At 40.0% G+C, this 25,928-nt stretch overlaps 1 protein-coding gene across 13 annotated transcripts in view; it reads right to left on the reverse strand.

Annotated features, from left to right (window-relative positions):
- HIBCH (3-hydroxyisobutyryl-CoA hydrolase) overlaps nt 1-25,928 on the reverse strand; it is a 136,061-nt gene that overhangs the window by 14,053 nt on the left and 96,080 nt on the right. For 2 of the 13 annotated variants that reach the window (XR_008522600.1, XR_008522601.2), the window contains exons 12-15: nt 12,701-12,820; nt 8,622-8,655; nt 4,855-4,987; nt 3,540-3,650 (exon numbers count right to left, since the gene is read on the reverse strand). Coding sequence is in view for 6 of the 13 variants with exons in the window: in XM_054548780.2 (XP_054404755.1) it covers nt 4,872-4,987; nt 8,622-8,655; nt 12,701-12,820 (270 nt within the window). In the remaining 7 variants the exon portion in view is untranslated. 13 annotated transcript variants of the gene reach the window in all.

Below are 25,928 nucleotides of genomic sequence, written 5' to 3' on the forward strand. Positions count from 1 at the left end.
ATGGCATCACCAAAGAAAATGCTAAGGAATAAAAACTGCCCCAAATTCCAATGGTTATTTTACCAAATTCCAATGGTTATTTTAAAGGTTGTCCTTTAAAATAACAAAATGCTAAGGAATAAAAACTGCCCCAAATTCCAATGGTTATTTTACCAAATTCCAATGGTTATTTTAAAGGTTGTCCTTTAAAATAACAAAATGCTAAGGAATAAAAACTGCCCCAAATTCCAATGGTTATTTTAAAGGTTGTCCTTTAAAATAACAATTTTTGTTAATTTATACCCAAAAAAGTCCAGATATGAAAAAGGCTTTTCTAAAATTTCTTGGGAATGGCACTCAAGTCATAGTGATTAGTGATTAACATTAAGTCTTGTTTGTTAAGGATCTCTACTTCTTGACACGAATGAACCCTGTCTTTAATAAGATTTATTTTTGTAGATGAGAAGTGTAACTACCACCTTGGACCTCAGGGCCCTAACTAATTACAGCTGTTATTGGACGACTCAGACTTTGTGCCTAAAGCCATCTTAAAGATAACAGTTTATAGAAGCCATGACATTAGTGTTTATTGCATTGAATTAAGAAGCCCAGTGATATAACTATACAAGAAAACAAGTATGGGTACCTTTTATAAAGAGCAATCCAGTAAATCTTAAAAATAACAGAAACTTAGTCTGCAAGGTAGAAAGTTTCAGTTTTAATTGTGTATTAAGCGAAAGTTTCAGTTTTAATTGTGTATTAAGCTTTACTGTCTCAGAGGTACAGAGGGCTGGAATATGGGCATTTATTTCCAGTTTTTTCTTGACTAGTTTAAAACAGACCAGATAATGCATGAAGATTTACAGTTGTATTGCAAAACGGAAAAGATAAAACTGTCCTTTGAGGAGAGTATTCGTTTTCTGGGTTTTTGTTATTTTTTAGTGGTAACACAGCCTATAGGGCATTTATAGCCACCTATTATACTGTTTCCATAAGCCTGGCTACCTTTTAGGGAAGCTATTTTTTCCTTTTCATTTTTACTGTCACAGCACATACACACACACCTTTTTGTTTTAAAGGATTAAGTACTGTTTGAAGATCAGTGGTAACAAAATTTGGGAGGGGGAAGAAGAAATTAAGACATAACTTTTGGAAAATTAAGACGAGTTTCTAGAATTATCTTTTCATCAAGATTTGGTAGACATTGAGTTTAAATGGAAAGGAAATTATTTAAGCCTGTGTATGTTAGATCCACAATACACCATTGGTATTGAAATATAAAGGTTAAAAAAAGGCTTATGACCTCTTTAATGAGATAAATATGTATTTGTCTTGTAAGCAGGCAGAAAATCTACCTCTAATTTTAACACTAATACTTTGAAACCCACAATCAAATAGAGTGAATTCTCCAAGTTACATGAGCAAGGAAAACATTATTTGAAATATGCCATATTTTAGTTGCCTTTGGACACCTCATCATTCAACTCTAATTTTACCGAGTCCCAGGATTTGTACTGTCCCATTGTACTTGCAATCTACAATTTATATAATAGAAAAACAACCAAACCCATTCATACAAGGATCTGAAGTTATAAGGTTAAGGGCAGAAAGTTACCCATAAGTATAAAACATTTCCAGGTCATGAAGAGTAGTTTAGGTTGAGTGACAAAAGCATAGGTGTGGTTGTTTTTCATTCATTTTGCATCTCACACCAAGACATTTTTGCTGCAAGGTCATTTGCTGCTTAAAACGTACAAGTAGGTATATAAAATAAGTACAGTGGTGAAAACACAAAGCCATGTAAAGCAGCATGTCCCACTAAATTTTTCAGTATACATAGGGGCAGACAGGTGAGTTCTGGTTGTATCTAAATATTTTAATTTCAGGTTCCTTCTGTGCCCTGGGCCACTATTTCCCAGGGGTGTAACAGAGATGCCTGCCAGATCCATATCACCTAGAAGTCTGATCTCTGTTGCTGCCGCTCCTCAGCAACTATGGCAGTATAGTTTTGTCACTAAGCACCATTCCCTTGTCCCTGAATCACATTTTAATAGAGTACGATATCTTGTGTACAATATTTCCAAAAAACTTATGTCTGAAATATATGCTGTATTATATGTTAACCCATGACATATATGAACTACAAGGCTTGCATAATCAGTGAGCTAGTGGATAAATCAAGTCAGGAGCAAATGGGAAAAAGATGAATAAACAAATGAATAAAAAAATGAGTAAATGAATAAGAGATGAATAAACAAATTTACATTACATGTGATAGTTATCATGGTATAGGTTGGCCTTCATGACAAGATGGATGAGAATATCACTGATAGGATATTGCCTTCTTTCATATCTTTATATTGAAATATGGGCTTTACTTCAATTTGAAGGTCTTTCACGAACAATAAAACAGAGTAGAAGGACTGTCTGAGAAGGCAGGAGACATATGGAAACAGATGACTGAAAGACTGACTAGCTCCTGGAAAGGGAAACATTTGGAAAATCCAGAGTAAGGGCAAATGGGCTTCTACCAGCACAACAAAGAACCTCCAGGTGGCAACATGGAAGCAGGTTATCAGAGAAAATAAATGTGCAAATTCCTTATTTACAATGACTCACTTAACCCCACAAATATGTTTCACTGCTGCCTTCCCCAGTTGTCGCTTATGTACTGTTGTTACCTTTCAGTTACATGCCTTTGATCCTAAAATTCTCTACTTTTGTTGCCTTATCAGTACTTTGCAGTCTGCCTGTGGTTATCAGCACTTAAAGCACAATTTTGAAGCGGACAAAAATGATAATCACCTTAGTCCCAGAGAAATAATTTCAGTCAAACTGCCTTATTAGTATTAAAAACAGACACACTGAATGAAGTAGCATGATACACATATATCCTACTCAGTATCACTGGCCTTTTATCAAATGGGGAAACTATACTTTTGTATTACATAATTTTAGAAATCAAAAGTTAGAGACTCTTTATAAGCAATATCAAGGAACAGTAATTTAAAAACCAAGTTCTAACAAATATATTGTTTGCTTAATCACAATGCTCTCATCTTGTATTTGAATGACTAAATAGGACATGTCTTCCTTGGAGCTGTGGGCATTAGTTCAGAAGCACTACCTGCATCTTAATTTTCAAAACTCAAGTTTTATTAGCAAATCCTCTTCTCTGTAAGACTTAGCTATGAAGTGGTATATTTTTTCCAAATATTTTTCTGAAAACATTTGTTGTTGTAACTGCATAATAAAAGTCCAGTTGCAATTAACTAGTGTGAGTTCTTATTTAACTGAAGCAAATGCTTTCTGACATTGTGTACTTTGAATTTTTTAACAATATAAAAGACAACATTTTCTGCACTGTTAACAAATATAGAGAACAAAAATCCATTTATACAAATAATTTCTTGGATCATTCAGGTCCAATTTAGGACCTTTAAGAGTATAAATGTAAATGTATCCAATATCATGGCATCTTTATTCCAGATCTGTTACTGAATTATTTGAAAGAAAAATGCTTCACATAAAACAGATTAAGAACTGAGAAAACGCAATACCTTCTGGGCTGTCATTTCCTCATCTATGAGAAGGGTGCAGGACATGATCTTTAATGTCTTTTTCAGTTCTGTTGGCTTTTTGTTCTTATAAACCTGAAGTTCACTTAGTTTCTAAAGAGTATGGGATGAAGGAGAAACTATAACAAGTTACAGAAAATTTATTTTGTTTATAAACAAAAATTACAAACAAAAATTATAAATTTTGTTTAATTTATAAACTTACCTTTAAAATTAAACAAAAATTACAAACAAAAAACAAAATCATAAATTTTGTTTACTTTGTTAATTTATAAACTTAACTTTAGTTTAAAAATTATTCTTGCCCAGAACTTTAAGGTTCTGAGTCTGGAATACCTTTTAGTTCTTTCATACCTTAAAAAGTACTTATTTCATTAACAATATCAATTACTGAATATCTTTTGAACAAAAGTCTTCTTGCTTTCAATTAATTTTTTTCTCCTGACTTGAACCTTGTTTGTAAGGATAATTATCACACAAAAGTCTTATGTAAATTATAAAAAAAAACAGAGTGTCTCTAAGAGATTGGAGTTTCCTAATTTCTCATTCTACCAGATTAACAAATATCACAAATAACAAGAAAATAATGCTTTCAGTTTCACCATGGGATGGTATTCTGATTATTTTAGGGAAGACCAAGTCTGAGTTGATACTGAAGAGGGACGTTAATAAAAATCTTTTCTCTCTGCCCAAGGTTTCTAATGTTTATAAAAGGAGCTCTTCTGCTACAGTAACTCAGTTACTTTAAAACACACTCATATATGGAGAAAATTCTATGAGGCATTAACACAGTATCCAAAACAAAAATTCTATGAGGCATTAACACAGTATCCAAAACAATTTTCAGGGTCTTTATTTTTTATATTCTATACCTAAGTTGATTTCATCAACATACAAGCCACTACCAAAAGCCAAACAAAGATCCCATTTCAATTAGATATACCACTCAAGAGAATCTCACATTTTTCCATCTTCTAAGACAAGGATTGACAAACTTTTTCTGACAAAAACCAGACAGTAAATAATTAGGCTGTGTAGGCATTACCATCTCTATTGCAACTACTCATTTCAAAGCAGCCACAGATAATATATAAACAGATGAGTATAGCTAGTTCCAATAAAGCTTTATTTGTGAACTCTGATAATTTTCATGTCATGAAATATTAGTCTTTGATTTCTTTTCCCAACCATTTAAAAATGCAGAAACCATTCTTAGCTTACAGGGTATATAAAAACAGGCTGCAGGCTGGATTTGGCCCACATGCTGTAGACTGCCAACCCATGCTACAAAATATACCTTAAAAGCCTGTCACCTCAAAATTTCAAATCACTGCTTCCCAAAGACTTAAAGTGATTATTCAAATCTTCCTCAGTAACTTCTTTTAGATCAGCTGGTTTCCATTTTGGACTCTGGTCTTTATCAATTAAAACTGTCAAGAGAAGATACAAATGTTAATACCATTATTTTTTTCTAATATTGCCAGATTTTACTTACTGAATTGACAGAGATTCTTATACTAGGCACATTTTTCTATCATACTTTTTTCCTGCAAAGTTTTTATATGTGTTCTATTTTTCTTTTAAATTAAATCTCCAGAGATGGACAGCAATATACTTTTGATGACTGGGGTGGATATTTTCTAACTTCCTAAGCCTCATGTCTTAGCTTTAATAAAGCCTACTGGATTAATCCAGTGGTTTAAACATTAGAATTCTTTTTTTCTTCTTGAAATAAAATTGCCAATGAAACCTCCACATTACAAAACAGGTAAAACCAGTGGTTTAAAGTAAAGGCAGGGGAGGGCAGAGGGACCAGATGTGCCTTCTAACCTCCTCCACATTGAATTTTGGGAGGAAATTAATTGCTTAAGGTAGAGAAAAGGGGACTTCATGCATAATTAAATGTGGATACTGTTGTTCTGCTGAATCCTCCAGTTCAGACAGCTCTGGATTTAAAAAAATCAGGTTATCATGAAACCGTCTAGTTCTCCTATTTCAGTGTAGTCATCACTCATCAGAGCCACATAGTATCCCCACAGGATTATGAGGCAATCTGTAACTTCTCCTAAAAAAAAGGCGGAGGAATGTCCAGTATACTGTAGTTATACACACGTTATCATTTGGGAGACTGGGTGGAAGGTATGCGAGATCTCTGTATTATTTCTTATAATCGCATGAATCTACAATGATCTCAAAATTTTAAAGTTATGGTTGTGGCAGCAAATTTCAACCATGCTTAAAATGCACATAATTCTTGTGAAGAATGGAAATATTTAAATGTGCAAACTATAGTGAACTAGAAAAACCTAATTTAGCATTTAAAGCCTAAAATAGTTAAAGCAGCAGTATGGGAACCAAGGAAGAAGACTGCCTTGGTAGCTGGAGGGAAGCTTTTACACACAATTAAATGCAGATACTGGAGGTTTTGTTTTCAAGATTTAACTGCCTACTATGAGATTCTGGCATCAGATCAGTGGCGATATTAAACACTGATGTTCTGATCCCTACTATTTGAAAGTTTTATATTCCATGGACAGTGTGAACAAAGAACAACCCTGGCACATTTTTTCCACAAGAATCTCTTTCACTGTAAGTCTTCTGGTCAATACTACCTGTCTCCTTGAGATCCCACCGAAGGACAAGAGGAAAGAGACTATTAATCAAATTTGTTATTTTATTTCAAGCTGACAATTTTTTTACTAGAATAGATATAAGTTTGTGCCATGTAGGCAGCTCAGGTTTTGCAAGTCTCCTGAGATAGCCACTACATGGAGTTTGAGTGGGTATCCAGCTCCACTAAGATGGTCTTTTTTTCCTCTATAACCAGAAAGCAGTAATTTGTTCTAGATGTTAACAGTAAGAATTTTTAACAACTGTAAAATTTGCTAATTTACTTTAACTTGCTAATATGTTTTTATTATTAGCAAACTGCAGCAAACATTTGACTATGTAAGAACACAACAGTTTTCAATCTCAGAACAGACGCTGCTTTCTGAAAGAGGCGGCAATATACTTTCTCTTCATTAAAAAGTAGCATAGGCCAGACGCGGTGGCTCAGGCCTATAATCCCAGCACTTTGGGAGGCTGAGGTGGGCAGATTACAAGGTCGGGAGATCAAGACCATCCTGGCTAACACGGTGAAACCCCGTCTCTACTAAAAATACAAAAAAATTAGCCAGGCGTGGTGGCAGGCTCTTGTAGTCCCAGCTACTTGGGAGGCTGAGGCAGGAGAATGGTATGAACCCAGGAGGCGGAGTTTGCAGTGAGCCGAGATTTTGCCACTGCACTCCAGCCTGGGCGACACAGTGAGACTCCATCTCAAAAAAACAAAACAAAACAAAAAAAAGTCGTATAATAAGCACTTCCTTTATGAATCAGAACTTTGATGCTGATTGGTTTCAACATTTTTTCCTCAAAATAACAGTATTTATCTAAAAACCGTATCTTTCTTTTTAAAGAAGGGCTATTATAACATATAATGAATACCTTAACAATATAACCCTGTATGCTTACAGGTCCTCTAAAATCAGAGGTCTAGGCTGTAATCCACATGCAGCAAGAATTTGCAGAGAATTCGTGAGGAAAATGCCTATGTTACTTAATTTCCGCAAGACACACTGCCATCTCCTCTGATCAGCTCCATGTGCTGAATACTAAAAAGATTTCAATGAAGTCCTTATTTCTGATATTGTATCATGTCAGAAATGAAGAGAACTCTATGAAAAGTGATTGTTTATCAAAGCTTAAGAGCTCAGAGAACATAACATAACCTTTTATTCAGATAAAAAAGTATATCCAGGCTGGGCACAGTGGCTCACTCCTGTAATCACAGCACTTTGGGAGTCCAAGGCAGCCAGATCACATAATATCAGGAGTTCAAGACCAGCCTGGCCAACATGGTGAAACCCCGTTTCTACTAAAAATACAAAAATCAGCTAGGCGTGGTGGCATGGGCTGGTAGTCCCAGCTACTCAGGAGGCTGAGGAAGGAGAATCACTTGAACCACTTGAACCTGGGAGGTGGAGGTTGCAGTAAGCCAAAACTGCACCACTGCACTCCAGCCTGGGCGACAGTGTGAGACCCTGTCTCAAAAAAAAGAAAAAAAAAAAAGGATATCCAGAGTCTGCACTATAGTAAAATAATTAATAAAAACAGGAACATTAGATATGCAAAATACATGCACAGGGAACAACTCATTTTATACAACATAAATAACAGCTTTTATAAGGGTAAGAGTTACGCATAAAAAGGAATTGTTGCAAGTTTGCTAGAAAAAACAGTCAAGCACTTCACTTGCTTTTTCTAAATATGCTGACATTGGAGATTATAAGCAAAATGGAAAGTATTAATAAGACAATCTGCAGATGTTACTAATGACATCATATGGTCTTTTTCCCCAGCAATGTTTAACTGCTGAGGTACAGGCAAGAAGGTGGAAAGTAGGGTTAGACCACTGGTCAATTTTGCCAGGCAAGCACAAAAGAGGGAGAAAGGGTAGGGGATTTGAGGGCTTTTTATAAGGGAATAAATGCATGTTTCAAAGGCCACAGCAGCAGGATGGCAGCAGGATGAGTTTACAAGCTCAATGCTGCACTTATCAGAGGCAGTCCATGATTGTAGGGGCAGGATTACCTTATATATAAATTAGGGAACAGTGGCCAAGTTATGTGAATTTTTAAAACAATTATCAGTTTCAAAGACTGATCTTCCTTTTCATATCCCAGATGGTAACATATTCTTTAAAAACATACACAATTTTGCAATCTTAATAAAAGTTCAATTTTCACTACTAAAACAACTATGGGTTGAGTATTCTTTATCTGGAATGCTTGGGATCAGAAGTGTTTCAGGTTTGATTTTTTTTTTTCCAGATTTTGGAATATTTGCATTATACTTATGATCCAATGAACATTGGAGTGTCATGTTGGTGCTCAAAAAGTTTCAGATTTTGGTACATTTTAGATTTTAGGATTTGGGATGCATAATCTGTATCTTCTTTAATTAACAGCATATGCTCACAAATCCCATTTCCCCAAAATGGTTAAGTTCCCATTTGCCACTTACCAGCTCTAACGCCTTCATGAAAGTCATGACCTCTCTGAAAGAAAATTGAGATTCAATGGGGATAATTTCTGGGTGTCCTTATTCTGGGTTATCTTCTCTCTCCTCTACTCACTTCAGCCTTCCACTCCCATGGCCACAACCTGAACCATGACATTCAGAGATGAGCCACCTCTGACAGCCACTCTCTGATCACCACCTCCTAATCTTATTTGCTCAAGTATCTCCACTGCCACAAATCATTGATCTTACTGAGGTCCACTGATCCTACGACTTTCTCCCCATCCGTGCTGGCTTCACTTTGCTCTTCATCCAGCCCAATTTCACCAGTCCTTTAATATGGTCACCTTCCTGTCAAAATGCCATCATCTCCCTCAAACCTTTTTTTCTTTTTTACAATCCTAGCAAAATCCTGGCACCCACTAAACCCTACCACGTACCCCTGCCTGCACTTCAGCAGCTAAGTCTTGCTGCAGAAAATCATACAACTGTGACTGGTTTCATTAAAATTCATGATCAAAAATCTCAAACAGGCACAGAAAACTGCCAAACAATCCAAGATCTCTTCCCAACTCCCCAAGATAATGATTTAAAGTGTTTTCTGCCTTCTCAACCTCTACCCGTAGAGCACACTCTGATTATAGTCTCAGCCAATTACTTAACCTCTGACTTCTTTAAAAATACGAGAAGCTCTTAGATATGAAGTCTTGTCTTCCCACCACTAAAACACCTGCAGGCAACTGCGGCCATCTGCCCTGCCTTCCCTTTCAATGCCATGGAGGAAAGGACCATCCCTTTTTCAAAGACCAGTCCTCCCTTGCATTCCAATTCACATCCCCTCTTGCCTTCTCAAGGACGGACTTTGCTTGATGTGGTCATTCACTTTTCTTTTCCTAGAATCACCAATGTAGGCAATATAGCTGAGTTCAAATGGCTAGGTTCACATCTTGATAGCTACATATTAACTATGTGACCTCGGACTAGTAATTTCTCCAACCCTAGTTTCTTTATATGAAAAGGTAATTTATACATCCATCCTAGGATTATTTTAATCCACATCCAAGCACAGTGTCTGACACTAAGTGTTCAGTAAATACTAACTACCATTAGTATCATCAACATAATCTTTTTTCTCTATTGGATCATTCCCAATCATTTTTAAACATGTTCTAGTACCTTCCATCTTACAAATAAAAAAGGAACTTCATTTGATTCCACAGTCCCAGCTTCTATCCTATTTCACTTTCAAGAGTATTCACCTACACATATTCTCTCCGCTTCTTCACATCCCATTTTTCCTCTCCAACTTACTACAGTCTAACTTCTGCCCCCACTCCTCTAAAATGGCTTGCCAAAACCACCCATGATGTCGGCATCGTCAAGGTCAAATGACACTTCTAACCTCATCTACACTTCGACGGCGTTCAACACTGTCCATTACACCCTCCTCCCCGAAACATTCCTCTTTCTTTTGTGACACCACACTCTCCTGGTCCTCCTACCTCTCCATCCTGTTTTTCCTTCCTACTGCTCTTTCTCTACCACATCTCAAAATGTTAGAGTTCCTTAGGGCTCAGGTCTGGACTCTCATTTTCTTTATATATGATTTTATCTATTCAGTGCTCAACATAGCAGCCTGAGTGATCAATTCTTTAAAGTATAAGATCATGGCATTCCTCTCCTCATAATCATCTAGTGGCTTCCCATTTTACTCAGCCAAAGTCCTTAGAGAGACCTTCAAGGCTCTGTATGCTCTGCACAGCCTTTCTCTACACTGTTTCCTCTGACCTCATCTCTCACTCACCACAACCTCCACCCCCCACCCACTTCCACACAGCCTCTTTGTGGTCCCTAGCACAGGCAGTCATGCTCCTGCCTCACAGCTTTGTTCTTGCAGTTCCCTCTGCCTGGAATGCTCTTCCTCTAGATAATGGCATGGCTCACTTCCTCACTTCTTTCAGGAATTCACTCAAAGAACATCTCAGTGAGGCCTCCTCTGGTCATCCCATCTACAATTCATCCCCCTGTTACTCTATATCACATATCCTGCTTCCTTTTTCTCCCTAATATTTATAATCATATAATATATATTTTATGTATTAATCTTGTTCACAGTCTATTTCCCCATTATAAAGTAAGTTCCAGGAGGGCAGGGATTTTGTCTGTTATCCTACTCTCTACTCCCCAAGATAATGATTTAAACTGTTTTCTGCCTTTTCAACCTCTACCCCTGGAGCACACCTATGTACCTGGAATCTATGTACCTGGGTACCTCTAACAGTGTCTACGACATAGTAAGCACTCTCGTTTAGTAAGTAATGAATCTCCAAGGTTTTCTTAATTGCTGTTGGTGTCTTTCAGATTTAAATCTCCAACTCATTCCTCTAATCTCGAACTCCTAAATGCATTCCTTCCCTCACATCCAGCAAGACCTATCAATTCTATCTCCTACATGTGTCTCAAATCCATGTACTTCTCTCCATTGCCACCATGCTTGTCTCAGCACTACTATTTCATACCTGGATCACTGCAGGAAATCTATATCTGGTCTCTAAACCATTCTTGAACCTCTCCAACCCTATCTCCACACAGCAGCAACAATTTCCTTCTTAAAGCAAATTGAACCGAATGAAATGAAAAATCAAATCACCTCCTGCTTAAGCCCAAGAGTCTTCTCAACATACTCCTTTCTCATCCTTTAGGTCACAAATGAAGTGACATCACAAAGATATCTTCCCTGATCTACTTAAGGAGGTTTCCCATTGCCCCCCAACTCCCTCCTGTCCCTGCATCAATCTCTTCTATCACCAACCCTGTATGTTTTCCTTTAGAGTACTTATCACAATTTACAATTATGTTACTTATTTTATTTACTTGTTCCTTATAGTCTCAGTAGACTAAACCCATGAAAATAAAGGACTGTGTCTTCTTATTCAACAATATAAGGCTAACACTGAGCACAGTGCCTGGGACATAGCTAACATATTTGCTGAGAGAATGAAGGCAAGAATCAATCAATCTAGGCAGTGCACTAAAAGTGTAATGAAAAACATGGAATGTGTGAGGTATACAGGAGAGTGGTCAAGAGTGCAGGCACTGGAGTAAGACTGCCTGGTTTCATATGCCATATCTCTGTCACTTAATAGCTGCACAACTTTAGGCAGGTTACACCACTATATCACAATTTCTTCATGTGTAAAATGGAGTCAATAACAGTACCTATCCTTCTAGAGATACCATAAGATTTAATGGAGCAAATGCATATAAAGTGCCTAGCGTAGTACCTGCACATAATAAACAATAGACGTCAGCTGCCATTTACATCCCACCAGGAGTGACTTTAAGACATGGCTAACAGAGTTATTTCTAACTAGATGAACTACATTGAACATCTTAATAACTATTACATTAAAGTCATTAGGAATGTCTCCTTTCTGGCTATTAAGCCAAATATTCCCTTTAGTCCATATATTAGTCTAAATAATAAGATGCTTCTTAAGGGTCCTCTGAACATAAAGGATGATTCTGCCTTTAAAGAGTTTGTCATCTGGAAGAATAAATAAATATAAATATGAGATGTTTCATGAAATCAATATTCCATGTGATTATTGTCCACTTTATGTTTACAATGGTACTTTAATAATGCTCATTATTTTAAACATGTAACAGACTAATAACTTCCATTTGTGCATTTACTTTATATATATTATCTGCTTATAAATAATCCTCTTCATTTTACCAATGAGGGAATTCACATTTACAGAGTTTATATGCCTTGCCCAAGGTCACAGAGACCATCGCTGAAAGACATTAATTTCTATTCTGAATTCCTTTAAGATGAGGTTAGAGAGCTTCTTACACTGACATGCAAATGTAATTGCTATTTTATAAAGGCTTAATAACAATCTGGATAGCAATACTTCCACACATCTAAAGCTAACTGGCCCGTTGTGTTTTTGTAGAGTAAATTTACAGGTGGTTTTAGTTTTCTTGTTTGCACTTAGTGTATTTTACAAGTTCTACAATAAACATATGTTACTTTTGAACTAAAAAACGACTTTTTTTTTTTTTTTAATTCTTACCATACAAGCTTGACTTAGCCGATACTCCATAGTTAGTACTTCTTGCAAGGTCTTTGAAGACCCCTCCATGAGTTGCCTTAGAGTGATCTTTAGAGATGTTGGAGACATTTTATTAATTACCTTTTGGGGGAAAAAATTTACTACTGTTAGTCCAATAGTTCCTTTATTGTCTATAATAAATGAGCAGAGTGTCTATGTAAATAATATTAAAATATGCCAAAATCTCATGAAAGATTATACCCTAGCTTAATCCTGCCAAAGCATCAAACAAAAGTTTTCTAATCTGCTACAAAAACAAAACATCATTCCACAAGTGGAATAAATTCTGTAGCTGTGACTAATAAAATAAATCTGTATTTGTAGTTAGCCTATCATAAATTATGCCAACTCGCTAAGCAAACAGCAATTACACTTAAATAAAATCAATACGCACCTTACAAACCAATCATATTCATGGAGTGAAGGAAATAACGCATACAGTGGTCCATTTCTGGGACAAAGTGCCTTGAATCGGCATAGGTCAGCAAACTACAGAAGAAACAGGATACTAGGCCCCTGCTTGGATAGCCAATGCCTGCTTGTCAGCCTCCCCCTTTGTCCCCCTTTCTCCCACTTAGTTGCCCTCACCTGAACCAAAGAAGTTTAGCCTAGATAAAAGTTTACTAGTCTGCAAAATAGCTCACTTTGTCTGTTCTTATCATCCTGCCCAGCTACTTAGGTCGTAAGTCAAATACTTGAAGAGCTCCTGAACTAAGTAGGATTACAACGCATTGTGGGCTGCAACAAAATGCAGCAAGACAACCCTAAAAAAAAACACCTAAAGCTGCTGCCTAACACTCAACAGGTGACATCCGGGACGACTGTGCCCCTGTAGTACTCAGCCTATAAGGAACCGGTGGAGGGACCTGTGCACTAGGAGATAAGTTGCTTGTTAAAACTGTGCCAGGTGTGCCTGCACACCAGACACCCAATCTTGCAAGACCATCATTGAAAGTCTCGCTTTCGCTACTGTCCGGGTCTCTGAGTCCATTCTGTGGGTTTGGACGGGTGAATTGTTTCTCACAACCTGGTGGCCATCTCTGTGCCTGTGTGGAGTTAAGACTCCAGCCGAGAAGGGAGACACACCCCACTTGATTTATGTGGCCTGCTCTGGATGTCTTGGCTCCCCGCAGAAGCCACAGACAAACCCGAGACTTGTTCAGGAGACAGCGGAGGTGACACATGGAGAAAAGCAGACACCGTGGCAACCAGCCAACCTCGTGCATGATCCAAGGCAGGAAAGTTGGACTATCAGTACTGCCTTGGTGTTGGGGCATTTTCAGAGAACCCGGAGTGTGCAAGAAACCTCCATTAAGTGGGGCTGAGTACACAGCGAAAACCTCAGACACAGAGACAAAGTGAAAATGGGAAACAGGAATTCTAGGCCTACAGAACAAAGGAAACAGTGAACTAAAAAGACCCCCTCTGACATTCTCCCAGATAGTCCATTGGGGAGAATGTTGCAGGTTTGAATGGATAATCCCCAAACCAGGAACAAGGAAAAGCAAAAGATGATAGAGTATTGCTGTTTTATCTGGCCCAAAAAGCCCATTTGTCAGCCTTCGGTCTTTTGGCCTAAGTTTGGCTCAGATGAGGACTGGGTGTGCCAAGCTTTAATTCTCTACGCGAATGATAAAATCCATCGTCACAAGAGGATGTGGGTTATGTTCTTTGTTGGATTAGTGATTTAACCCCATGTTCCCCCTTAAAGAGGAAGAGCAGAGTAAAGAGCCCTCACCCAGTGAAAAGCCCTGGGACCCCCAACACACTTGCCCCTCCCCCAAACATCTCACAAGGTAGAGGACAGGGAGATCAGGGGGCAACAGGAAGGTCGGAGAAAGAGGAATCTGGGGATCATGAAGGAGCTAAACCCAATGCTCCCTTAAATCCTTATCCAAACTTGAGGAAAGAATTAGAACAATGTAAGAAGGACATTGAGAATTTCCCTATTTCTTCTGAACAGTAGACGTCTAACATGTACTCTCTTAGAGAAGTCCCTATGGGACAGGGAGGAGTTGGGTTTGTGAATACGCCTCTAACAAGTACTGAGGTTAGGAATTTTAAAAAGGAAATGAGGCCATTCTTGGAAGATCCCCTCGGTTTAGCAGAGCAAACCTCGGCTTAGCAGAGATCCCCTCGGTTTAGCAGCTAGATCAATTTTTAGGACCCGATTTTTATACTTAGGCTGAGATGATGTCAATCATGAATATTGTGTTTACTGGGGAAGACAGGGGAATAATTATAAGGGCAGCCATAACCATTTGGGAAAGACAGCATCCTCCCGGGCAAGAAGTCCTGCCAACTGAGCAGAAATTCCCAAATGCAGATCCTGGATGGGATAACAATAAAGAGATCAGGCCCAAATGCAGGACCTAAGGGAACGAATAATTAAAGAGATTAAAAAGTCCACTCCTAGGACATAAAATGTCTCAAAAGCATTTGAGATTCAACAACAAAAAAACCGGAGACTCCTTCTGTGTTGCCGCAGAGGCTCAGGGATCAAATGAGAAAATACTCAGGATTAAGCCAAAGGACCCAGTAGGGCAAGGCCTTTAATTTTAAAGGTTAATTTTCTGACTAAAAGCTGGCCTGATATTACTAAGAAACTGCAAAAGGTTAATGGATAGAATGAAAAACCAATTAAGGAATTACTAAGGGAAGCTCAGAAGGTTTCTGTAAGAAGAAAGGGGTAAAGATGAAAAGAAAGGAAATCAGAAAGATAAAGGGGAGGAAACGGCAAACGTAGAGGGCCAGAAAGAGTTAAGCTGCTGACCCTGAAGGCAAGGGAAAGCCCGGTGCACAGCTGTGTGTGTGGGAGCCCCTGGACTAAGCAGCCGAGACAGGGAAGGCAGTATAAGACACTGTGCAGGCACGCTAGTGCCCAGAGAAAAAGAGTCAGAACTGTCTGTCAGACATGGGGGAGCCAGGGCACAGTTAAGGCTCAGCTCATGCCCTGAGAGAGAAAGAGGAAGAAACTGAGTGTGAGGGAAAAAGGAAATAGGGGATGACAGAGAGAGAGATAAAAGAAGAAAATGAGCAAGAGAGAGACTGGAAAAGACAAAGATCAAAGAGACACAGAAGGTGAGACTGGGGAGAAAAATAATGTAAAAGGAAGAAAGAGTACAAGAAGAGGTGAGAGGATGTGGAGAGACTGGCAGGGCTGGGGGAAGGTTCTAGAGGCTCAAGCAACAAGGAGGTGCAGGAAAAGGGTGCAGTGTGGCCACTGAGGCAGGACAGAGCCTGGGAACTGGGCAATGCAAATGAGAAAGGGATGTGGAGGAGAGTTTAGGATCAGGAGTAGTGGGTTGCCTATGGATGGCTGTTTGTCAGAAGGCGGTAGAAAGGATTCAGATTATGGAAGGGTAAATGGATGAAATGACCATTAAGGTTTTGTTGTTGTTTTACTGAGAGGCTGTAAGTCCACCATGGGCAGCTGTCAGTAAGGCTGCAGAAGGTCTGGGGGGCTACATAAGTTAGATCAGAGGGTTGTAAACTCAAATGACTACAGGGCCAGTAAATGATGAGGAGGAGGGCTGCAGGGCTGTGTAGGGACTGTGACTAACTGAAGAGGGCACACCCTGTTAAAGGGGCCATAGCTGCTCAGCTGTGATGCCAAATTGTCTGCTTTGTCAGAGGCCAGAATTCTTTATATCTAAAATGGGATTTTTAAATGCTGGTTATCAGTTCAAAAAACTTAAAAACCCAATACAGGCAAAAGAGGATGCCAGTTTGCAATCCCTGAAGTAGAGAATGCTCATGCTGGGGAGAAGTCTGCCAAGACGCTTTGAGGTGGGATGTATAGAAGTTCTATTTCCCAGAGCTTGGCTGGGCTGGGGGAGGATCCCTGCAGCTGAGGAGGAGGAAAAGCCACTAAGTCCCCTCCCAGAGCAGGACAAACCAGAGACCCTTTACAATTGCTGGGTCACCAGCAGGGGTGGTGTGGAATACAAACAGTACAGCTCTTGGCCTGCCAGGGAGAGGAATGGTGTCTTCAAAGCAAAGAAAGAGGAAGTGCGGGTGGAGCCAGGAATACTTTTGCTAATGAAAGTGCCCCTCAGGAAAGTGCCACAGGCTGTTAGCTCTTCAAACCAGCAGCTCTTGGCCCAGTGCCAGACCCAGCAGGGCCCGACCAAAGGCACCCTGGGAAGCCAGCTGGTCAGTCCCTTGCCTCCCCAAGTTCCTCCTGGGATCAGTGGGCCCTGGGGAAGTGCCTAACCTAACTCCAGCCTGTAATCCCAGCACTTTCTGAGGCTGAGGCAGGTGGATCACCTGAGGTCAAGAGTTCAAGACCAGCCTGGCCAACATGGTGAAACCCTGTCTCCACTAAAACTACAAAAATCAGCTGGGTGTGGTGACACATGCCTGTAATCCCAGCTACTTGGGAGGCTGAAGCAGGAGAATAGCTTGAACCCAGGAGATGGAGGCTGCAGTGAGTTGAGATCACACACTGCACTCCAGCCTGGGTGACAGAGCGAGATTCTGTCTTAAAACAAAAAAACAGACTACTGGAAAAAGACCTCCTGGGTTAAGGCCATATTTAGGCAGGACTACTAACCTTTCTACTATGAAAATCAAAGACCAATTTTTTAAAAATTATATACTGGGCATATCCTCCACCCTGACATCCCTTAGGTTAAAAAAACTTCTAACTCGAACCCTGCCTCTTGAGTTCACAGTTCACCACTTCCAGACTGGCAACTCGGTGCTAATTAAAACCTGGAAAGAAGACATGCTCCACCCAAGCTGGGAAAGTCCATATAAAGTGCTCCTAATCACTAAAATAGCCGTATAAACAGCTGAACCGGGGTAAGCACACTACACTCAGGTCAAGAGACTGGTAAAAGAACCCCTGAAAGAAAGGGAAAAGGGTGAATACGGAGAGTATAAATCACCTAAGAAACCCTTAAAGCTAACTCTAAGGAAAACCTAAAAGGAAGCTATGAGCAGGCTCCATCATTGGGTGTGGATACGGTTAGGATTAATCCTAACACGAGGGGTGAAAGGAAACCTAAGTGTTGGATAGGGCCCAGTACTAGGGGTGGAAAGTAGGAAATATCTAATCAAACTAACAGTCAACATAACTAAAACCTCCACCCCCACCCCACAAACTATAAAATTTAATGCCTGCCAAGTCTTACCTTGCAGGAATTCACGGAACCAAAAGTAGTTGTCACAAGCAGACAAATATCTATGTCCTGAAACAGACCGTTATTGGGCCCCTGTGCTAGCTGGAATCAGGTCTGGTGGACCACACAATATCAAGGCCAGCTGAGTCATTCTTCTGAAAACCAACCCTTAAAAAATAAACTATAAGGGCCCCATGCTACCTAACTGTAAAAATTTAAAATGCAATCCTATATCAATTACCATAAACAACCCAGCTACTCTAGACCAGGAACCCTGGAGGTATACATTAGGAATAATGATCTCAGGAAGGGATTCCGTGGGATGGTTAGCTCTTAGGCAAATCACCAATTCCACCCCAAGCCCACCCAGAATTACTAGAACTCCTGGTCTTACTACTTCCTTTAACCCACCAGACAATGACCCTTAAGACAACTAACTTAAGGCAGACTTTAAAAATTAAAAATATGGGGATGTAACTGCCTGGGTTGAATGGGTCAAATTTTCAGTACTAGCTCTTAATAGAAGCAACAGTTATGCATGCTCTGCTGGGCGGCCTCAAGCACTGGTAGTTCCGTTTCCCCTAAAATGGGATACCAATCCCAAAGGAATGCATTGCATGTTGGCTCTATACCAGGACAGGGATGCATGGGGAAATGAAACTTGCAAAAGTTTATTATTGCTCTTTCCAACCTTGCAAAGGTCAAATCCTAGAGCGATCCCTTCTTTCTCCATAGGGAATATAAACCACTCCTCTTGCCTCTCTAGACAGGGGACAGAGTTCAGTAAGCCCGTGGGAAAACTCTCAACTTGTACCCACATCCTAAATGTTACTGGTAAGTCAAACAAAGGCAACTACTCAGCTCTTCATATACCCCAGGCTAATGTCTGGTGGTATTATGGGAAACGGAACCTCCATAACCTGTTACTGTCCAACTGGACTGGGACTTGTGCCTTAGTTCACTTGGCTATTCCATTCACCTTGGCATTCCAGAAGATCTCCAAGAATCCACATGGCCACTGAAGTTGGAGAAATCTAACAAATTCTTTTAATTCTAACATTTATATTAACTCAATAGAGAAGTCCCTAAAGGAGTACCTAATAAATTTAAGAACTAAAGGACACAAAAATAAATGCAGAAATGGGACAAATAGGAGTAGAAAGAAAAAAAGGAGAGAATTGAAGGAAATAACGTATACCATGGTCCATTTCCAGAACAAAGTGCCATGAATCAGCTTAGGTCAGCAAACCACAGAAAAAACAGGATATACTAGGCCCCTGTTTGGATAGCTGATGCCTCCTTGTTGGCCTCCCACTTCCTCCACCACTTAGTTTCTCTCACCCGAACCAAAGAATTTGAGTCTAAAATAAAAGTTTATTAGTCTGCAAAACAGCTCACTTTGTTTGTTCTTATCAGCCTGCCCAACAACTTAGGTCATAAATCAAATACTTGAAGAGCCCCTGAGCTAACTAGGATTGCAGTGCATTGTGGGCTGCAACAAAATGCAGCAAGACAACCCTAAAAACACACCTAAAGCCCTGCCTAACAATCAATAGGTGATATGACCTACAGTACTACTCAGCCTATAAGGAACCGGGGGAGAGTCCTGCACACTAGGGGATAAATTGCTTGTTAAAACCGTGCTGGGTGTGCCTGCACGCCAGACACTCAATCTTGCAAGACTGTCATTAAAAGTCTCGCTTTCGCTATTGTCCAGGTCTCTGAGTCCATTCTGTGGGTTTGGATGGACAGAGGACATTTTATTTTACAATGTAAAGAAGATGAAGGAGTAGAAATACCGTAGCTCTTTCCTACTCTGTGACTCCAGAGAAGTGTCTTAACTATAGTCTTCACCTAAAAATAAATCTACTCACCTTGGAAAGAGAGAAGACAATTCAAGATTACGTACAGCACTTGTCTATAGCATTTAAGTATTTAATAAAATAAGAATTACAGACCTGACTTGTTGGCTACAATGCTATGCCACTCCTTTCGAAATTGAAGGTGCTATCACTAGTTCCAAGACATATCTATGATCATGACTTCAACAGCTGCTGCAAGAGGTCATTACATGCTATGTACATCTGATGCCTGTGCTTTCCTTTATAATCACAACAGATACTTTTCAAGTTTATTGTTGAATGACTATTTCAAAGGTTTAGACTTTACCTGAGTTCAAGAATTCCCTACTTCAAGATTCTGTGTTCTTTGTAGCATCCTTAATTCTGGCAACCAGATTCAAGGAACAGAGTAAATGGATAGGACAGAATCTTACTTAGCAGTTGCCAGAGCTAATTAAACAGATGACTACAGTACAGGAAAAGTTCAAGGAAAATCAGTATCCTACCTACAGTCACGGTGCTGCCGAAGAGAAAAGATGAGAAGGAAAGAAAAATAATTAAGGGCATTGATAAAACTAGTTCTTCATGGGAACTCATTCTTTGCCCTAGGTGCTTTATGAACATTCTCCCATTTAATGCCCCCGATTACAATGTACTCCACTGGCCTTTCTGGTTGCAGGGCATCCAAGGCAGTCTGCATACTGTGCTAACAGGCCCCACCCTTTCTGTAGGCAAGCAGAAGACATTGAGTCCATTTTGCTGACAAAATCACTAGTTTTCTTTAGCAGGGAACAATACCATCTATTACCTTAGGTGAAAACCTGGAAGAACTTCATTGACAATGCTAAAAGGTGTGTTTAAGGGAGTGACATGACCACTTTCTGGCTTCATATGCAAGGTCAATGAAGCTCCAATTCCCTAACAGTGCTGCCAGATGCAAGCACACAATTGTTCCTCAGCACTACCATTATGATTTACTGCTTATGGTTTCCATTTCTTGGTTTGGCACTTTGTATGTAACCTGGATTTCTCAAAACACAGAAATCTATCTTTTGCTATATTTCCTCAGTTGGTTATCAATTAATTTTATAAGAAAGGCTGCACAGGACCCGTTTATCTGTGCTTGTTTCATACACACACACACACACACACACACACACACACACACAAATAAGAAGAAAACCTTATTTAAAAAGCTCTGTTGGTTCAGAGATTTCATAAAATTCTAATTAAGAATCCTTACAGTTTCTAACAACTCTTAGTATGCTGTCAATTTAGCACAGTCTTCGAGTTTGGACTCTACCGTCAGAAAGTGCTGGGTTAGAATCCTAGGCTTCACCACCTTCTAGATGACTGATCATAGTATCCTCATTTGTAAAACAGGGATAATAATACTGCCAACCTCATAAAAATGATATGGCAGGGCATGATGGTGCACTGAAACCAGGCAAAACAGGGACGAGAAGAAATATTTATTAAACACATTTCCCTTAGCTTTCATGAGGATACATTAACACGTTTAATCACAATTTGGGAAAGGGCATGGCAGCATACAAATTTTACAGATAAGGAAACCTGGCTCTGATACTGATAGGGACAGGAGGCACAGAAATTCTAGGAAGAGGGTGGGTCCCCCAGTAATGGCCCCACCCTCAAGCGTGAAACCACGGCCCAAAGTGAGAACACACATTGCTGTTTTCCTGCTCGAATGTTGCCTTTTCCAGAATCACCCTTGGCCTTCCCCACTCCCCAACCAGTGCCCATAAAAACCTCACCCAGCAGAGAGAGGAGGAGAAGTAGCAAGATGATGGAGACTACGGTTGGACATTGGAGAGAGGCAGCTTGACTTCAGAGGGATGGCTTGACAGCACTGCTTTGGAGAGGAATCTGGCCAGGATGGCCAGACTCCAGGGGAATATTATCTTCCCACTCCATTCCCTTTTCAGCTCCCCTTCCTTGAGAGCCACTTTCATCAACAATAAAATCTCCTGCATTTAATATCTCCAATATGTTCATGAGACCTCATTCCCCCTGGATGTCGGACAAGAACACACTCAGATGCAGGTGCAAAAGTCTGGCACACTGACCCTCCACTGAGCTGCTAACACGTAAGCCATCAGCAGACGGCAAAGCTAAAAAAGCACTGACTGTAACACTCTTTCTGGGCTTCAGGGGTCATAGGCACCCCCTAGACGCTGCTGCTGGGCTGCACAGTTTTGCTCCCGTCAGTGCCCAAAAGCCCTCACCCCAGCTTCTGCACCCACTCACCTGCATTCCCCATCTCCTGTGAGCGGTGGAAAGTAGCAGGACCAAGCGAATGGAGTCTGTCCCTGCTGGCACAGAAACGGCCGGCTAGTCCTAGCACCTGTGCACTACAGTTACCACCCATGAAGTTGTCAGGGAAAATTTCCTGCTTCCATATGAATTTGTCTAAGGTTCAAGAATGTCAAAGGCTGAAGAAGTCAAAAAGGAGGAGAAAAAAAAAACCCCAAGAAGAAAACATTGCATCAGGTAATAATTAGAAGTGAGTATCTCAAAAACGACATTTATGCAGCCAACAAGCATATGAAAAAATGCTCATCATCACTGGTCATTAGAGAAATGCAAATCAAAACCACAATGAGATACCATCTCACGCCAGTCAGAATGGCGATCATTAAAAAGTCAGGAAAAAACAGATCCTGGAGAGGTTGTGGAAAAATAAGAACGCTTTTATACTATTGGTGGGACTGTAAACTAGTTCAACCATTGTGGAAGACAGTGTGGTGATTCTTCAAGGATCTAGAACTAGAAATACCATTTGACCCAGCCATCCCATTACTGGGTATATACCCAAAGGATTATAAATCATTCTATGAGAAAGACACATGCACACGTATGTTTACTGCAGCACTATTCAAAATAGCAAAGACTTGGAACCAACCCAAATGTCCATCAATGACAGACTGGATTAAGAAAATGTGGCACATATACATCATGGAATACTATGCAGCCATAAAAAAGGATAAGTTCATGTCTTTTGCAGGGACATGGATAAAGCTGGAAACCATCATTCTCAGCAAACTATCACAAGATCAGAAAACCAAACACCACATGTTCCCACTCATAAGTGGGAGTTGAACAATGAGAACATATGGACACAGGGAGGGGAACATCACACACTGAGACCTGTTGGGAGTTGGGGGTTAGGGGAGGGATAACATCAGGAGAAATACCTAATGTACGTGACAGGTTGATGGGTGCAGCAAACCACCAGGGCACGTGTATATCTATGTAATAAAACTGCACGTTCTGCACATGTAACCCAGAACTTACAGTACAATAAAAATAAATAAATAAGAGAAAGGGTCTTGCTATGTTGCCCAGGCTGGCCTCAAACTCCAGGGCTCAAGGGATCCTATATACTCAGCCTCCTGAGTATATAGTACTACATGCATGCCACCATGCCCTACTAAGTAACTCCTTTTTTGTTCACCACTATTTCCTTAGCTCCAAGAACAATGCCTGATAAGTGGTAGTCACTCAATAAATATTGCTGAGTTGGGCTGGTAGGCATGAAGAAAAACAGAGTCAAGGAAAGGCTCTTTGTTTACAAAAGCTTTCTGAAAATAATGGTAGAAGAAAATGTGCCAATAACCAAAGAAGGCAAAATTGAAGAAACTGAAAGAGGGAGAAAATTAATATAATTAGTTCTTAGAGGAGGCAGGAAAGGATACAATGAGAGCATGGAAAGGGCTATTGCCCTTGGCAAGGAAGTGAGGGACATGTTAGAGAAAAATCAAAGAAGGGAAGATGAAGAAAGCTAAAGGAGCTCATGTAATATACCTTCAATTGTTAAAAAGAGAACACAGAAGATGGCTGACTAGGAAGAACTCCAGTCTACAGCTCCCAGAGTGAGCAACGCAGAAAACGGGTGATTTCTGTATTTCCAACTGAGGTACCGGGTTCATCTCACTGGGGCTTGTCAGACAGTGGGTGCAGGCCACGGAGTGTGAGCCAAAGCAGGGTGGGGGATCGCCTCACCCGAGAAGCAAAAGGGGTCGGGGAATTCCCTTTCCTGGCCAAGGGAAACCGTGACAGACGGTACCTGGAAAATCGGGACACTCCCACCCTAACACTGCGCTTTTCCAACGGTCTTAGCAAACGGCACACCAGGAGATTATATCCCACACCTGGCTTGGAGGGTCCCATGCCCACAGAGCCTCACTCACTGCTAGCACAGCAGTCTGAGATCGAACTACAAGGTGGCAGCAAGGCTGGGGAAGGGGCGTCTGCCATTGCTGACCCTTGAGTACGTAAACAGAGCAACAGGGAAGCTCGAACTGGGTGGAGCCCACCGCAGATCAAGGACGCCTGCCTGCCTCTGTAGACTCCACCTCTGGGGTCAGGGCTTAGCAAATTGGATAAAGAGTCAAGACTCATCAGTGTGCTGTATTCAGGAGACCTATCTCATGTGCAGAGACACACACAGGCTCAAAATATAGGGATGGAGGAAGATCTACCAAGCAAATGGAAAACAAAAAAAAGCAGGGGTTGCAATCCTAGTCTCTGATAAAACAGATTTTAAACCAACAAAGATCAAAAGAGACAAAGAAGGCCATTACATAATGGTAAAGGGATCAATTCAACAAGAAGAGCTAACTATCCTAAATATATATGCACCCAATACAGGAGCACCCAGATTCATAAAGCAAGTCCTTAGAGACCTGCAAAGAGACTCAGACTCCCACACAACAATAATAGGAGACTTTAACACCACACTGTCAACATTAGGCAGATCAACGAGACAAAAAGTTAACAAGGATACCCAGGAATTGAACTCAGCTCTGCACCAAGTGGATCTAACAGACATCTACAGAACTCTCTACCCCAAATCAACAGAATATACATTCTTCTCAGCACCACATCACAGTTATTCCAGAACTGACCACACAGTTGCACTCCTCAGCAAATGTAAAAGAACAGAAATTTTAACAGTCTCTCAGACCACAGTGCAATCAAACTAGAACTCAGGATTAAGAAACTCACTCAAAATCGCTCAGCTACTTGGAAACTGAACAACCTGCTCCTGAATGACTACGAGGTACATAACGAAATGAAGGCAGAAATAAAGATGTTCTTTGAAACCAGTGAGAACAAAGACGCAACATACCAGAATCTCTGGGACACATTTAAAGCAGTGTGTAGAGGGAAATTTATAGAACTAAATGCCCACAAGAGAAAGAAGGAAAGATCTAAAATTGACACCCTAACATCACAATTAAAAGAACTAGAGAAGCAAGAACAAACACATTCAAAAGCTAGCAGAAGGCAAGAAATAACTAAGATCAGAGCAGAACTGAAGGAAACAGAGACACAAAAAAATCAATGAATCCAGGACCTGGTTTTTTGAAAAGATCAACAAAATTGATAGACCACTAGCAAGACTAATAAAGAAGAAAAGATTAAAGAATCAAATAGACGGAACAAAAAATGTTAAAGGGGATATTACCACCAATCCCACAGAAATACAAACTTCCATCAGAGAATACTATAAACACCTCTATGCAAATAATCTAGAAAATCTAGAAGAAATGGATAAATTCCTGGACACATATACCCTCCCAAGACTAAACCAGGAAGAAGTTAAATTCCTGAATAGACCAATAACAGGCTCTGAAATTGAGGCAATAATTAATAGCCCACCAACCGAAAAAACTCCAGGACCAGATGGATTCACAGCCGAATTCTACCAGAGGTACAAAGAGGAGCTGGTACCATTCCTTCTGAAACGATTCCAATCAACAGAAAAAGACGGAATCCTCCCTAACTCATTTTATGAGGCCAGCATCATTCTGATACCAAAGCCTGGTAGAGACACAACAAAAAAAGGGAATTTTAGACCAATATCCCTGATGAACATTGATGCAAAAATCCTCAATAAACTACTGGCAAACTGAATCCAGCAGCACATCAAAAAGCTTATCCACCATGATCAAGTTGGCTTCATCCCTGGGATGCAAGGCTTGTTCAACATACACAAATCAATAAACATAATCCATCATATAAACAGAACCAAGGACAAACACCACATGATTATCCAAATAGATGCAGAAAAGGGCTTCAACAAAATTTAATAGCCCTTCATGCTAAAAACTCTCAATAAACTAGGTATTGATGGAACATATCTCAAAATAATCAGAGCTATTTATGACAAATCCACAGCCATTATCATACTGAATG

Source organism: Pongo abelii, chromosome 11 (assembly GCF_028885655.2).
Source record: "Pongo abelii isolate AG06213 chromosome 11, NHGRI_mPonAbe1-v2.0_pri, whole genome shotgun sequence".
Lineage (NCBI taxonomy): Eukaryota > Metazoa > Chordata > Mammalia > Primates > Hominidae > Pongo > Pongo abelii.